A 14,203-nucleotide genomic window follows, 5' to 3' on the forward strand; every position below is an offset into this window, starting at 1 on the left:
GAGGGAGGAAGGGAAGGAGAGAGAGAGAGATCAGACCTTTAGAGGATTCTTCTGATGGGCAGAGGGACATTATTTCTCTGAATTGGACAGCAAAAGGACCAAGAAAGGGGACCCTAAACGTTTGGGTGTTTGGCGCCTGGGATTTCAGTAGTGGAATGTGCTGTCTGTTGAACAGGCTACAGCAGCTTCAAGGCTAGGCTAGCTCCTGTCAGAGGCAGATAAACACTGTCTAGAGTACTGCCCAGGACTGCTCTGCCCAAGAGACTTTGCAGTAGACCAAGTACCGCATGGTAGTTACTACTGGTGTCAACTGGACAGGCTCTGCAATCACTAAGAAAATAAGCGTCCAGTCCTGTCTATGAGGGATCATCTCTACATTAGGCTAGCGGAGGTGGGAGACCCAACCTGACTGTGGACAACATAGTTCATGTGTTGGGATCCTGAACTAGATAAAAAAGACAGAGAGCAGGCTGAGCACCAGCAGGCACCGCTCTTCACGTCTGGGCCGTGGATGCCATGTAAGCAGTGGCCTCGAGTTCCCATTGCCCTGGCTTCCTTCCCTACGTGATGGCTGGAAAGTTGCTCTTATAGGGCACACCACAAAACAAAATCTGACTCTGGTCGCTTCTTTTCTTCCCAGGGAGGGGAGACTTGGGTGCCAGAGGTGAGCGGGAAAGTTGGAAAGGCATGCTGTGGTGTGTTCTGCTTTGTTCTGAGCCAGGGCCTCACGCTCTAACCCAAGCTCCTCCCACATGTGTGTGATCTTCCTGCTTTGCCTCCTGAGTGTCGGGACTACAGGCCTGAGTCACCAGGTCTGTCTGGTGTGGCTTCTGTAACAGGGTCGGCATTCTCTCAGTCCTCATCCTCACAGACTGGTCGACTCAGGGAGCCTCAGACAGAAGGCAAACTGAAGTATACATTATGATGCCGTCAGCCTGGGGAGGATGCTGAGCAGAATGGAAGGCCAGACCCTGGGAACAGAGAGCCTGTGAACCAATCTGAGAGCACCATCTGAGAGCTTTATAACCTAAAGGCGAGTCACCTATTCTCTCTATCCTTGTCTACAAAACCAGAAAAACACAACTTATTGTCACGGAAGCACTAGCCCTCAAATCAGCCCAGAGTTAGACTCAATAAATGAAGACACTTTTTTGCTGTTGTTGTTAAATAGGCACAGATTTACACACTGATGCCAACTTTCTCAGCCTTGTTCAGCGACCTCAGGCCATGGGTGGCATTTACCCACAGCCTGGGGAAGTGTCCCGAGGTCAGTTAGGCAATGACAGTGGAAACCATCAGATAAGTCCAAGAGCTAGAACTGCTTGTGTCCAGCCAGGGCCTACAGGGCCTCTGCCCTTTGCTCCAGGCTCTCTGGATACCCAGGAATTGGCTTCACCCAGAGAGACAACTCTTTACACTTCTCCCAGACTCTAGACCCAACCAGAAGAAGGCACACAGGCATATCCCAGATATCACAGTAAAGACTGACCGAGATTGAGTTTTGGAGCCTGGGCAAAAGAATCCAGGGCTAACTTTAAACAATCTTCACTATTTTTAAACATACACTGCTCTGGCATTAGGCGCATTCACTTTGAAAGGGGTTTAACCTGAGATACTAAAGAGTGTGTTCAGTGTGTTGTACAACCAAGACATCTCCAGAAGCCTACCAACCTGTGAAACTGAAACTGCAACCATGAACAATTTAACTGCCTAAATCCCTCCTTTCCCTGGTCCCTGGAAATCACCATCTTGCCTTTTGCCTATGAAAAGCTAACTATTCAAAGTATGTCATATAGGTGAAATAATAGAGTATTTGTCTCGGTGACTGGGTTATGTCCCCAAGGTCTGACCATGATGTAATCTGGTGTCAGATTTCCCTTCCTTTTTAAGGTTGAATGATATTCTAGCACATGCGTGCCGTGTTTTGTGCATTCATTTGTCCACAGACACCTGTGGCTGTCATTAACAATGTTATGACCATGGGTGTGGAAACAGGTTGTGTCCTTGCTTTCAGTTCATGTTGAAATACTCCCAGAAGTGGGACTGCAGGATCATATGTTAAATACATATATACATATGACACACACATACACATAAAGCTTGAGATTCCCTAGTGTTTTCCATAGCAGTAGAGACACTTCACATCCCAACCAGCCATCCAGCAGTGTTCCAACTTCTGTATATCCTAACAGACACCTGTGATTTCCAGAGGCGTGTCCACATTAACTAAGGCACTCTAATGGGCCCGCAGTGGGATCACATTGAGGCATTGGCCTGCATTTCCCTGGTGAACAGAGATACCCAATATTTCCCATGCTCACCGGCACCTGAGTATCTTCTCTGGTGAAGCATTTAGACAAGCCTTTGCTCGTATGCTAGTCCCGTTGCTTTGCCCTCCCTGGCTGAGCTCTATGTCTTGCTATATCCCGATGGCACGCACAACTGCCTCCCATCACAGTTTTCTGCATCCCAAGTCTCACATTTGGGGATGCTACACCCATAACCCACAGGGCATCAGAATCATCAAGGCACTTTCAATACTGAGGAGGTGCATGCCTGAACTCTGGTCTAGGGTAGGGTGTGCTATTGAAGGACCAAACAAAATACCTCTGGATTTCAGGAGCTGAGAATAACTATAAAGGCTTTGTCCTTTTGCAGGGTGTTGCCCACAGTTACCTGCTGCCGAGCAAGCTAGAGGGAGCTATGGGGAGATCAGATCTCAAAAGGCCTAACTCCAGAGAGGACAGGGTGGGGAAAGGAATGGGAAACGTGGGCCTGCCCCGATTCTGCTATTTGGATATTTACAAAGTCTGGATATTTCTCCACAACCCCAGCATGGGTCACATCATGCAAGAATCAGAACAGCCCTCTCCTGCCCCAGAGGCTGCCCAGGAAAGGAGGGGCAGAAAAACTCTAGAGCCATCTAGAAACCTGCAGGCTAAGTGTGCACAAGGTGGTGGTGGTAATGGTGAAGGCTTGGCCTGTCCTATCTCCTTGTGGCTTCGTGGGACCAAGAGTCTCTTTGGAAGATGGAAGACTGGGCTGGTGCAGTGGTTCTCAACCCAGGCTGTACCTTGAATTGACTTCTTGTGCCCAATACAGGGACTCTGGCTCCAGCTGTTATGGGTACTGTCACTTTGGAAGGCTTGCACCTTCCTTTAACGTGCACACTGGGTGAAGACCTGTTCTAGTGGCTCCCTGAATTACCTCCTTGATGCTGTGCAGTCCCTGTGCCCCCTTGTCTGGCCCAGTTATCCATACAGTACTTAGCACACCATGGATAGTCCTGACTTCATATAGCATGTGAGGCAAGGACTTGCACCAACCCAGGAAGGTTTTTAGCAGGGCTAGTTCCTTCTTCCTGGGAACTGAAGTGGAAACCAATTCTGACCTTCTGACCTCCATGTTCCTAGGTGGGGCTGTCCTCTCCTAGGCTACAACACCAGAGGAAGGCATATAGAGTGCCTATTTTTCTTCAGCTGGCAGAAGAAAAGGCCAGGCTGCCAGTAGGTGGTCAGCTGGGATGCAAGCAGGAGCAGCTCAATGGTCTCTGGGGTGCTCTCTAGTGACGTAGAGCCTAACTGCTGGGAACAGGGCATGCCCTCGATCATGTCATATTCATCTCCCCTGCCTCGTCTCACTTGTTGCCCAGGCAGTTCTGAATTTGTGGCAACCTTCTTGTCTCAACCTCCTGGGAGCTGGGAACATAGGTGCAGCTTTCACGCTAGGCTGGGCACCCCCGTTTTCTAGTTCAGGTGGGAGTGAGAGTGGCTTCACAGGTTGCTGCTCCGTAGGCCCAACTAGCCAGCCTAGGCATGGAGAGAAAGGCCAACTGCAAACGAAGAGCCACCAAAATGGGAGATGTGGCCTGGTGGTCACTTCTGGAAGCCCTTCTGATCGGTACCATTAGCTGGGAAAGTTCTGCAGCTGCTTGCTTGCCTCTCTCCTTTCTTACCCCTCTTTCGCAGGCCTGTCCTCAGCTCCCACGGTCAGCTGTATCTCCCCTAATCTGTCCGGAAGGATTTTCACACTGAATGCCTGCACCTCTAGACGGCTGTCGTTACCCTCTGAATCTCCATCTTTGGCTTGATCCCAACCATCTGCACATGTAGTAGTCCCAGCTATGAGAGTATGCAGATCGCCCAGCCACAGACCAGAAGGAGGAAGTCTAGGCCCCCTTAGTCACAGTACCCATACCTGGGATCTCTGAAAAGCCAGCTTTCCCCAGCCTTTCTCCCTTACCCTGAGCCTGCAGTCTATGGTCTCTGGCTGGATTTGTGGGAGTCGTAGGCACTCGACTGGGCAATCGGTGAAGAATCAAACAAAAGCAGCAGCTTACAACTACAGAGGTGTGCTATGTGTCAGGACCTGGAGTGAGTGCATGCGTGTGCAAACCTACTCCTCCATTTTACCCTCACAACAATCCATCCTCCATAGGCCCCACTTTTCCCCACCAAACTCAAAACAGAGACCTATTCACTAAGTTCCTGATTTTTTAAGTATCTGAGTTTTTTACACCAAGAATTTCAGAGGGGTGTGGGGGTTGGTTCTTCAAAGGACTGGGAAGCTCCTATTACAAATGCCAAACAACTTCCTGGCAATCACTCCGAGGTCATCAGGGGGAGGGGGAGGAGGCAGTTAAACCAAGGGTGAAGGATGCAGTGTGTGTGTGTAAGAGGAGCCTAGGTTTTGATTTGTATTACATCAGGAAAAACCCCTGAGTTTGAAGAGCTGGGCAGTCCAGACATGGCAGTCCACTATCGCCATCTAGAGTTCAGAAGCAGGAAGTCATGCTTGGTGGCATGCCCAGATGGAATTCCTAAACTTGCAGGTTTCCAAGCATTTAAAGTTATCACCTATCAGGCAGCCCTCCCTGGGTCCTCAAGCGTTGATGGTGTCCCTGTGCTAATATCTGACCATTTATATCACACAGCTCCAGACTAAGACTTGGTTCGCTGTTAGTCTCGGGGCCTCAGTTTCCTCAGAGTAAAATTCATGAGTTCAAAGTCACACTGACTTTGGAAGCCTGTGTTCTCAGAGGCCACGGTGCATCAGCCGCCTGGACAGCAAGCTGGTGTGGTCACCTGCTGAGCAGGTGGATGGGGCCTGAGCATCTGCGCAGCTAGCCTGTTTCCAGGGCACGCAGAAGCTGTCCTGCTGGCCCCCACTCTTGGAGAGCCACTGCGTTTGGCCTCCCTGCCATCAATAAATAAAAGGCACACGGAGGGAACACAGAGCACACAGAAAACAGACCAAGGCCTGGATAACAGGTATGTGGTAGCTCTTCTCGGTTGTCAATGTGACTCTATCTGGAATTAACTAAACCCCAAAACTGGAGGGCACGCCTGTGATGGGTTATCTGCTTAATCTGAAGTAGGGAGATCCATTTCTAATCTGCATCTTTGAGGTAGAAAGATCTTTTGAGATGGTGAAAACCCACCTCTAACCAGCTTCTACCAGAAGCTTGTATAAGGCTGTGGAAGAAGGAAGTTTCACTCTCTGCATGCTTGCTCTTGTCTTGCTATCAAGTCTATTCCTTCACTGGCATTAGAACCTCCTTCTTCAGGATTCCAGTATCTACTGAAGACCAGATGAGATATCCAGCCTCGTGGACTGACAACTATGGATTCGTGGACTGTCTGTTCATAGCCAGCCATTGCTGGATTAACTGGGCCACTGCCTGTAAGTCATTCTAATAAATCCTATATATTTATTGAATGTATCAAAGGAAAAAAGTGACAGGGGACCTTGAATTCTGAGCGGCAGAGGTAATGGCTAAGTCCTACTTCACTGTGGCTGGTTGCTGGGGTTGTTTGGTCCTCCTGTCAGGGTGCAGACTCGAATCTGGGTGTAGTGTGGGGCAGAGGGAAGGCTGGGAGAGAGGTCAGAGGTCAGTAGTCAACAGTTCAACCTTTATTTTTTAAGAATAGATGGGCTCGGAAAGGTCGGATGGTTTTCTCTAAGCCACACAGACACACTTAGCTTTCTCCTCAAGCTTTTAACATATCCCCGCTACCTCCAAATCTCAGAGAAACCCAGCTCACTCAAAGTGGACTCCAAGGCCCATTCTGAGGTGCTCGGCCTGAGCTGGCCACGCTCCCCCTCCATCCGTCCTACCTTTCACCATGGGGAAGAAGCAGTCCATCTCTACGCTGCTGCGCGAGTGGGAGATGCACAGGGTGCTGCTGGGGACCAGGCCTTCCTGCGGGGGGCTCCGCTCTGTGGTCCGGACCAGACACCAGCCGGGCCTCTCACTCGGTCGCTCCAGCAGCTCCACCGTCTGGCCCACCTGGATGCTCAGCTCACTGCTGTGACCTGCGCTGAAATCCTGGAGGACCACGGTCAGCTCACATCCTCCTGAGAGCTTTGGTGGGTGGTGGTGGGAAAGGGGTGTGAAGAGTGTGTGTGTGTGTGTGTGAGAGAGAGAGAGAGAGAGAGAGAGAGAGAGAGAGAGAGAGAGAAGACGGGCACGAGGGAAGAAGACGAAGAGTGGGGGAAAGCAGAGGGGAGGACAAAGGAAAGGAGGAAAGATGGGAGAGGGTGGAAAAAGGCAGGAAGAAGGTGGGAAAATGTTGGGAACAAACAGGAAGGAAAAAGAAAAGAGGAAAAAGAGATAATTAGCACACTGTTATTGGACACTCAGCTCAGCCGAGCCGCTCTGGAGCCTGCCCAGAGCCAAGGCCTTTCATTCTAACTCCTTGCCTCCTTAGCGTTCCTTCTCTTACTTGTCAAGTTTCCTACCAACTGTGCCTTCAAACCCCTTCCCTGTGAGCCCCGTTCTTCCTCCCAAGGGTTCTACTCCATCCCCCATCCTGGGCCTCTCTGCCATCCCTTGGACTCAGATGTGCTGGCATTTGTTTCTCAGCCACTCCCATGGGACCCTAGGTGACGTTTGGGACAAACGCAGGACATGACCTCCCTTCTTTCTAAGCCACATAACACCCCATGTCTTCAACCCTCCCTGGGGCCATAAACCTGAAACAGGCTACAACAACACACTGGCATTTGCCCAGCCCCTGGGGGTCAGGGAGGAGAATGGGAAAGGAAGAAGAGGGGCCGTGACTTATTTAGGAGCACACAGTATGAACTCTGTGCTTAGATGGCCTATGTTTCCCTACTGCAGAGGCATAGAACAAGGAGATACCCTGGAGACAGACACAGGCCCTACTAGCTGCACCCCGAGGTGGCTCACTTGTCACCTAGGGGTTTGCACCCCCTCCTCCCATCCCTCTGGCCTCAAATCCATGAGGATCATTTAAGTCTGTACCATGCCTCACAGAATTATAGCTCAGAGCTTCCAGCTTGGCGTAGCAGCTGCATTTTGTCAATGAAAAAGACAGGGAACAGAAGGGATGAGGCAGAGGCTTAGTCTGCCAGCTGCCATCCTCCAAGCTCATTCCAAACCTCTCCATTCAGAGGCGATTCCCATACCACGCCTCGGGAGATCAGCTGCAGTCTATGAAGCTCTGATCAGAGGACCTGAACTGTCTGTAGCAGCAGCTATACCACTGAGTTTGGATGCCCAGCACGCGTGTAAGAAGCCAGCTGAAGTATACATTCGTGTGAACCAAGAGCCAAGAGGCAGAGCCAAGAGAATCCTGAGGGGTTTTGGCTAACTGGTCTAGCCAATTGGAAACCCTAAGTTCAGTCAGAGGCCCTGTCTCAGCAAGTTAGGTGAAGAATTATGGAAGATGATGCCTGACCACTGACCTCTGGCCTTCACATAGATAAGCATGTTCTCTCTCTCTCTCTCTCTCTCTCTCTCTCTCTCTCTCTCTGTCTCTCTCTCTCTGTCTCTCTCTGTCTCTGTCTCTCTCTGTCTCTCTCTGTCTCTCTCTCTCTCTCTCTCTCTCTCTCTCTCTCTCACACACACACATTCATCAGACCGACGCTGGCTGGCAGTTGACGTCATCCCTATCTAAGGAGCAGGGAGGCTGTGCTGAACACATCTCATGGGTAGGAGAGGTACTTCCAGCACAGGCCAGGAAGGGAAGTCTGGAGGGTAGAGGTGGACAAGAAAGAAGTCATGGTCACTGGCTCATTTTCTCCACTTAACTTCCCTGGTCCCACTAATCAGCACACAGCCCCTTCCCCTACTTTCCTGCTGTCTTCCCAGACACAGCTAAGGCTGTTGAGGGAGATAAAAAGCTCACATCAGGGTGGGGGCAGTATGCGCATGAGCCATCAGCAGCTCACAGGCCAGCATGCGGAAGCCCCAAGGCATCCAGACCATAGGCCTGACAGTCACCTTAGGAGCTCACACAACGAAGAGTCCTGGGCTGTGCCTCCCTCCACCGAGCTCTGACCACAGATTATAACTGAGCTGGCTGGGGCTGGAATATAACGATGTGTATTGTGCCAGGGACATCCCCCTGCTGTGATTGTAAAAAGATGGTTTCTAGAACACTGAGAAACACTGGCTGGACGGTTTTCTGTAGACACCGTGCTGAACTTGAACCCATATTTTTAGTATGAACCCCACATTCCTTTTGACCTTGGGACACTGGGCATGCTTATTTTTGGCACGTGTCTATGCTTGGCTGTAGTGCGGTAGTGACCCGGGCCTCTGACCCTTGAAGTACACTATAATAGCCTCACCCTGCGGTCTGGATTAGAATTCTCTGCATAAGTATTGGAGCACTGGACTCCACATCATGGAAGCACAACTGAGTCCTGATATCTGATTTCAGTTTTTTTTTTTTCATTTCCAGATTCCAGTCCAATAAACTGATTTTTGGATGGATTCTTCTTAACAGTGTTCTCAGAGCTGGGACCCTTTAATATAGTTCCTCATGCTGTGGTGATTCCCAACCATACAATTATTTTTGTTGCTACTTCATAACTGTAATTTTGCTACTGTTATGAATCATGATAGCGGAATGGGGGAGGTTTTACAAGGGTAGGGTGTAAAGGGAGAGGGGATAAAGAGCCAGGCTATGTGTCCACAGTTCAAGACTGAGTGATGAAGATGTTGCTCAGTGGTAGAGTGCTGGTCTACCATGCTGGAAGTATTGGGAACCCTTACTAGGACAACAAAACAACGTTGTAGCCAACTACCACAAGGAAGACTCAGTCCTCAAACCAAGATCCAGTGTCTCAGAAAAGCACCACTAGAAGGCAGTGTTGTTTCTCAAAAGCTGCCCGTCTTCAGACACAACAGGAGAGTGTGAGAATCAAGGGGCAGTTTCTTCAGAGCCCTCACCTAAATGATAGCCACACGTAAGCTGTAGATCCAACAAAGATAACCATTGTGGCTCAAACACAGGATGAATGTCCATTCACACCTCGCCTCTATGTCTTGATCAAAAAGATTTACCAGATCAGGTCTTACCCTACAGCAAGGATGGAAATACAGGGTGTTTGCCAGGGAATGGGGCAGAGCTGACCCCACACAGTCCCTTCGCATCTCTCCCCAGAGCACTAGGGGGGTGTTAGGCTGCCCAGAGGATGCCAGCTCACACATGAGCAGAACTGATTAGGTGTCCCGGTCAAGAGCAGAGCAGACAAAAGACCTTGGCACACTTACAGACCTTACATGTGATTCATTCATGGTTCCAGTTTTGATTCAGGATTCCTTGACTGTGACAACTCACACCAAATGGAAGTTAATCTCACAGAGCATGTAGCTCATTCACAGATAAAACCAGCTTTCCTCACTAGCACAGCCCTATTTCTTAGACACATTTACGTGGGCATGGTATGGACGGAGGCCAGAGGGCAATTCAGTGGAGCTGGTTCTCTCCTTCCACCTGCTGGGGACTGAAGCCAGGCTGTGTGGCAAGAACCTTGACCTGCTGAGCCACTTCCCCATTCTGACACACACTTCTCTGCCTAGACACATCTTCCCATCTCTGACTGCTTGGTCCTGTGTGTCAGCAGGACACACTGTTATAGGCCCAGGAAGCCTCAGGGAGCCTCAGGTTCACATTCTTCCTCTTTTGGTGCCAGCAACATTGGCTTGTGCCTCCCACTCCACTCTCTCTGCTGCCTTGCTTCCTGACCCGCCACACAATATATCTGGAAAGTTCTCACTCTCAACAGAAGCTAACTCCATCTCTGGTCTCAGGAGTACAAATCCGGCTATGTTTATGTTGTAGAGACTGTTGCAAGTGGAATCTCTGTTTAATTTCTTTTCATCCCATAGCCACTTAAGGGCTATCTTAATTCTGTCCTCGGCAAATTCTTTGGTTTTCATTCTGCATTCCATGGTATATTTGTTTTCTCATTTTCCCTTTAAGGTCTGTAGAATGGATGCTCTTTGCATTTGGCATCATTTTCCATGTCTCTTTTCAGAGATGGCCCTTTGTGTTTTCTGGTTTTCTTTTCCCCAGACAGCCCTGTTTCCCATGGTGTGTCTGACGCTGCACGCAGCTTGTCTTTCACTAATTGTCTTTTGACTCATTAACCACGGAGACGCAGACACCCTGCTGTGAAAGCCACCCGCTTCTTGATGCCCATTAGCTCTGTCTTGTGCTCACTCAACCCTCCCAGGGTAGAGCCCAGCCCAGGTGGCAGCACCAAAGTCCCCATCCCAATCAATTCTGTTTCTTTCACATAGATGTATTTTCCCAGCAAGCTTTGCTTGTCAGTTTCTCAGACATGCACCCACTTTTGAGCACAGATAGCTTCATCCCTCTCCAGTCTCCAATATCTTTCTCCGTTTCATGGTTCGGTGCATACTTTAACTACCGGTTCACCCTTCTGCAGTTGGTGGCTTGTCCAGAGATATCACAGAGTATAACCTTCCCTTCTGACTCACAAAAGGACAAGTCAATCACCAGCCTCTCTCTTCCCTTAGAGAAGCTAAGAGACAAACAGGCCCTGCTGAGATGTCTTTCCTACCCGCTTAAATGTAAGTAAGCTCCACTTCTTTGCCTTCGTATGCTGCCTGACTTCTCAAGATGAGCCCCTGCTTTGGGTACCATATGAGGTACCCTTGCTCCCATTCTCTCCATTTACAATGTTAACATCAGGGGTGTTCGGGGAGGATGTCCATCCTTCTCCCTGGCTTCCCACACAAGTCTCTTGTGACGGCTTAGGCCTCAGGAAGCCCTATCACTCCCTGGCCAAAACTGTGAGGCTGTATCATATTTTCACGATATATGTTATTTGATTATCTTACAGGGATGCTTAATTCTTAGTAAACTCTATTCGGGAGTCTAAGTTAGGAAGTATTGGGAGTTAGCTTAGGACCTTAGCATGAAGTCAGGTATGTTTTGTTCACTCTTCCTTTATTCTAATCTCAAATCCTCATTTCTAGAATCTTCCCATTTTATTCCTGTTATCAGTGAGTCTTGGCCAGCCTCTCACCCCTCTTGATCTCCTGGAACTAGAGTTCCATATGGTTGTGAGATGCCACATGGGTGCTGGGTGGGAATTAAACCCAGGTCCTCTGGAAGAGCAGCCAGTGCCTTAACCACCAAACCATCTCTCCAACTCCTCTGCTAAGACATTTTGATGTTGTCTACCTGCATTTCCTTAGAATGCCAGCTGTGAGCCCAAGCCTCACCTAAGGTCTTGCCCACATTTCCCGATTCTCTCCCTGATGGACATTTCTGGTGAGATCTCTTCCCCTGTTGACTATTCCCAGATAGATATGGCTTCTTCCACACTCTACAGGCTGCCTGTTAGGACCTTCACTGTCCAGCTCCAGTCTGGCCTTCTTTCCAGGATGCTTCCCCATGCAGGAACACTTTGGTGCCATCTTCGGTGGCCCATATAAGGAGCCGAGGGACTGAGTGTAAGGACTGGTCATGAGTTATGAACGAGGACATAAAACCAAGTGTTTTACTAGTTCTCATTCTGTTATGGGCTTTTTGGTTTGGGTGGTGGATAAACCAAAGTGAGTAAAACATAGTTGATACTAGAAATGTAAATTCTGTGTAAAGCTGTATAAAGTTTAAAAAAAATTAAAAAGAAATGACTGCATTCGCTTAGATGTATTTTTGCTTGCTTAGCATTGGGAGGTAAAATGAAGCCTCTTCTTAACAGATAGGTTGTACTGGATTGCCCTAGCGAGCATCTCCACTCTGTGGAATGTGAACACAGTTGTTTCCTCATGGCCCTCAGTGGCAACAGAGAGCCAGGGCAGTGCTCTGCCTCGCTTCCTACTGTTGCCACTTCAGGGCACAGGGTCTATGCTTCTGTGTGTTCCCCAGCTCTCCCTCAGGCAGCTACTCAAGCATCTCCAAGGCCAGGTAGGGAGCCAGAGCTGGCCTTAGGAAAGTGTGAGATGGAACCTGGCGAGGTTTCAAGGGCACTGAAGACCCAGCCCCTGTCCAGAGACTTCCTTGTTTTTTCCTCCCAAGTCAGGTCTCCTATGGAACCTCTGGATTCCACCAGCAGAGGGCAGAAGCATTTCATCAGGCAATGCATCTACCAAAAATGCCTCAAAAACAAGTCCTTTACAATGGGGCATGGTGAGACTTGCACTGGAGTGACATGCCGCTGCACCTCTTGGACTTTAAGCATGAAGAGATCTGTATCTGCCATCTTCCAAAAGAGAAAGACTTTACAATAATAACACGAAAAGCCCCTTAAAAACTAAAATGCAGGGAGCTGGAGAGATGGCTCAGTGGTTAAGAGCACTGACTACTCTTCCAGAGGTCCTGAGTTCAATTCCCAGCAACCACATGGTGGCTCACAGCCATCTGTAATGAGATCTGGTGCCCTCTTCTGGCCTGCAGGCATACATGCAGACAGAATACTGAGACTACTGTATACATAATAAATAAATAAATCTAAAAAAAAAACACTAAAATGCAAGAATCCACCAAGAGGAGAAGACTTTAAGTCATTATGGTCCATCTAGTAGCGAGTGATGAATCAAACAGCCATTAGATTATGTATGTATGTATGCATGTATTTATTTATTTGTTTGTTTTTTTGCTAGTTTTTTTTTTTTTTTTGAGATAGGATTTCTTTGTGTAGCCTTGGCAGTCCTGGAACTCACTCTGTAGATAACGCTATCCTTGAACTCAAAGAAATCCTCCTGCCTCTGCCCCCCAAGTGCTGGAATTAAAGGCATGTGCTACCACTGCCCAGATTTTTAAATTTTTAACTAAAAAGGCTTTCTTAGATTTATTTTATGTGTGTGAGTGTTTTGATTATATGCAAGCTTGTAGCATGTGTACCCTGGAACTGGAGCTATGGATGGTTGTGGATCACCTTGTAGATGCTGGGGATTGAACCTAGGTTCTCTGCAAGAACAAGTGCTCTTAATTGGTGAGCCATATCTCCATCCAAAAATAAATTGGGGGGGGGTTGTTTGTTTGTTTTTGAGACAGTGTCTCACTGTATAGCCCTGGCTGTCTTGAAGCTCTCTATGTAGACGAAGCTAGCCTTGAACTCATAGAGAGTGTCCGCCTCTGTCTCCTAGTACTGGAGTTAAGGGCACGTGACACCACACCTGGTCAGCCATCAGCTACTTACAGAGCTTTGGAATAGCATCAAAGCTGTACAAACAAAGAAACAAGTCATATGTAATTGTGTGAAGAATATCGTTATTCATAGGAACACGTGAAAATGTTAACCTTGGCTTTGTTGAGCATAGTCCCTGGGTAATTTCCCCTCTGCTTTCTCACTCTCAGTACAGTCCAGTGTTTCTAATCTACCTGTTCGCTTTATAATCAAAGTAATAAGAACACCAACAATAACAACCTTGAAAACAAATCAACAAATATAATCAGGGGAAACCTGCAGCTATCCCAGAAAGGCATGCTAGGTGGAGAAGAAAGAGCAGCAGATGGGTAGGTCCACCGTGGAAGCTTTGGAAAACCACCACAGGGCTGAAGGTGCCTCTACAGGGTGGCTTCAAAACGCCTCTAAGCCCATGAGCCTGCGGCACTGGAGAACTCAGATGAGCGCTCTGGAAATTAAGGCATTTTACAATTTACAGATGTGATTTATCTTGAGTTGATTATAACGTCTGAAGCAACTGTGAGAAGCAATATTATGAATTAGGAACATTATCACACGGCCCTGGGATTTCTCCAATTTGCATGGTAGCCCGGGGAACTGCCAGGTCCAATTAAGAGGCTACAGCTCAGGATGGGCTTTGTCTGTGTGCTGGCACTGGTACATTGCAACGGAAGGAGCATTTTCATCTCCTTTCTACAGGGCTTAAGAGCTCCATGGCCGCGAAGGTCTCGTGGGCTGCACAGTAATTAATAGTTGGAAGAACACAGGAAGGGGAATCAGGAGG

General features: G+C 48.6%; 1 protein-coding gene across 7 annotated transcripts in view; it reads right to left on the bottom strand.

Annotated features, from left to right (window-relative positions):
• The window catches only part of Kalrn (kalirin RhoGEF kinase), a 603,131-nt gene that overhangs the window by 124,822 nt on the left and 464,106 nt on the right, over positions 1-14,203 (bottom strand). For all 7 annotated transcript variants that reach the window (XM_050159714.1, XM_050159713.1, XM_050159712.1 and 4 more), the window contains exon 34: positions 6,118-6,364. In XM_050159714.1, coding sequence (XP_050015671.1) covers positions 6,118-6,364 — 247 coding nt within the window. The remainder of the gene's footprint in view (positions 1-6,117; positions 6,365-14,203) is intronic.

This window comes from Alexandromys fortis, unplaced genomic scaffold (assembly GCF_014885135.2).
Source record: "Alexandromys fortis isolate MF-2015 unplaced genomic scaffold, M_Fortis_MF-2015_v1.1 scaffold_119, whole genome shotgun sequence".
In the NCBI taxonomy this organism is placed as follows: domain Eukaryota; kingdom Metazoa; phylum Chordata; class Mammalia; order Rodentia; family Cricetidae; genus Alexandromys; species Alexandromys fortis.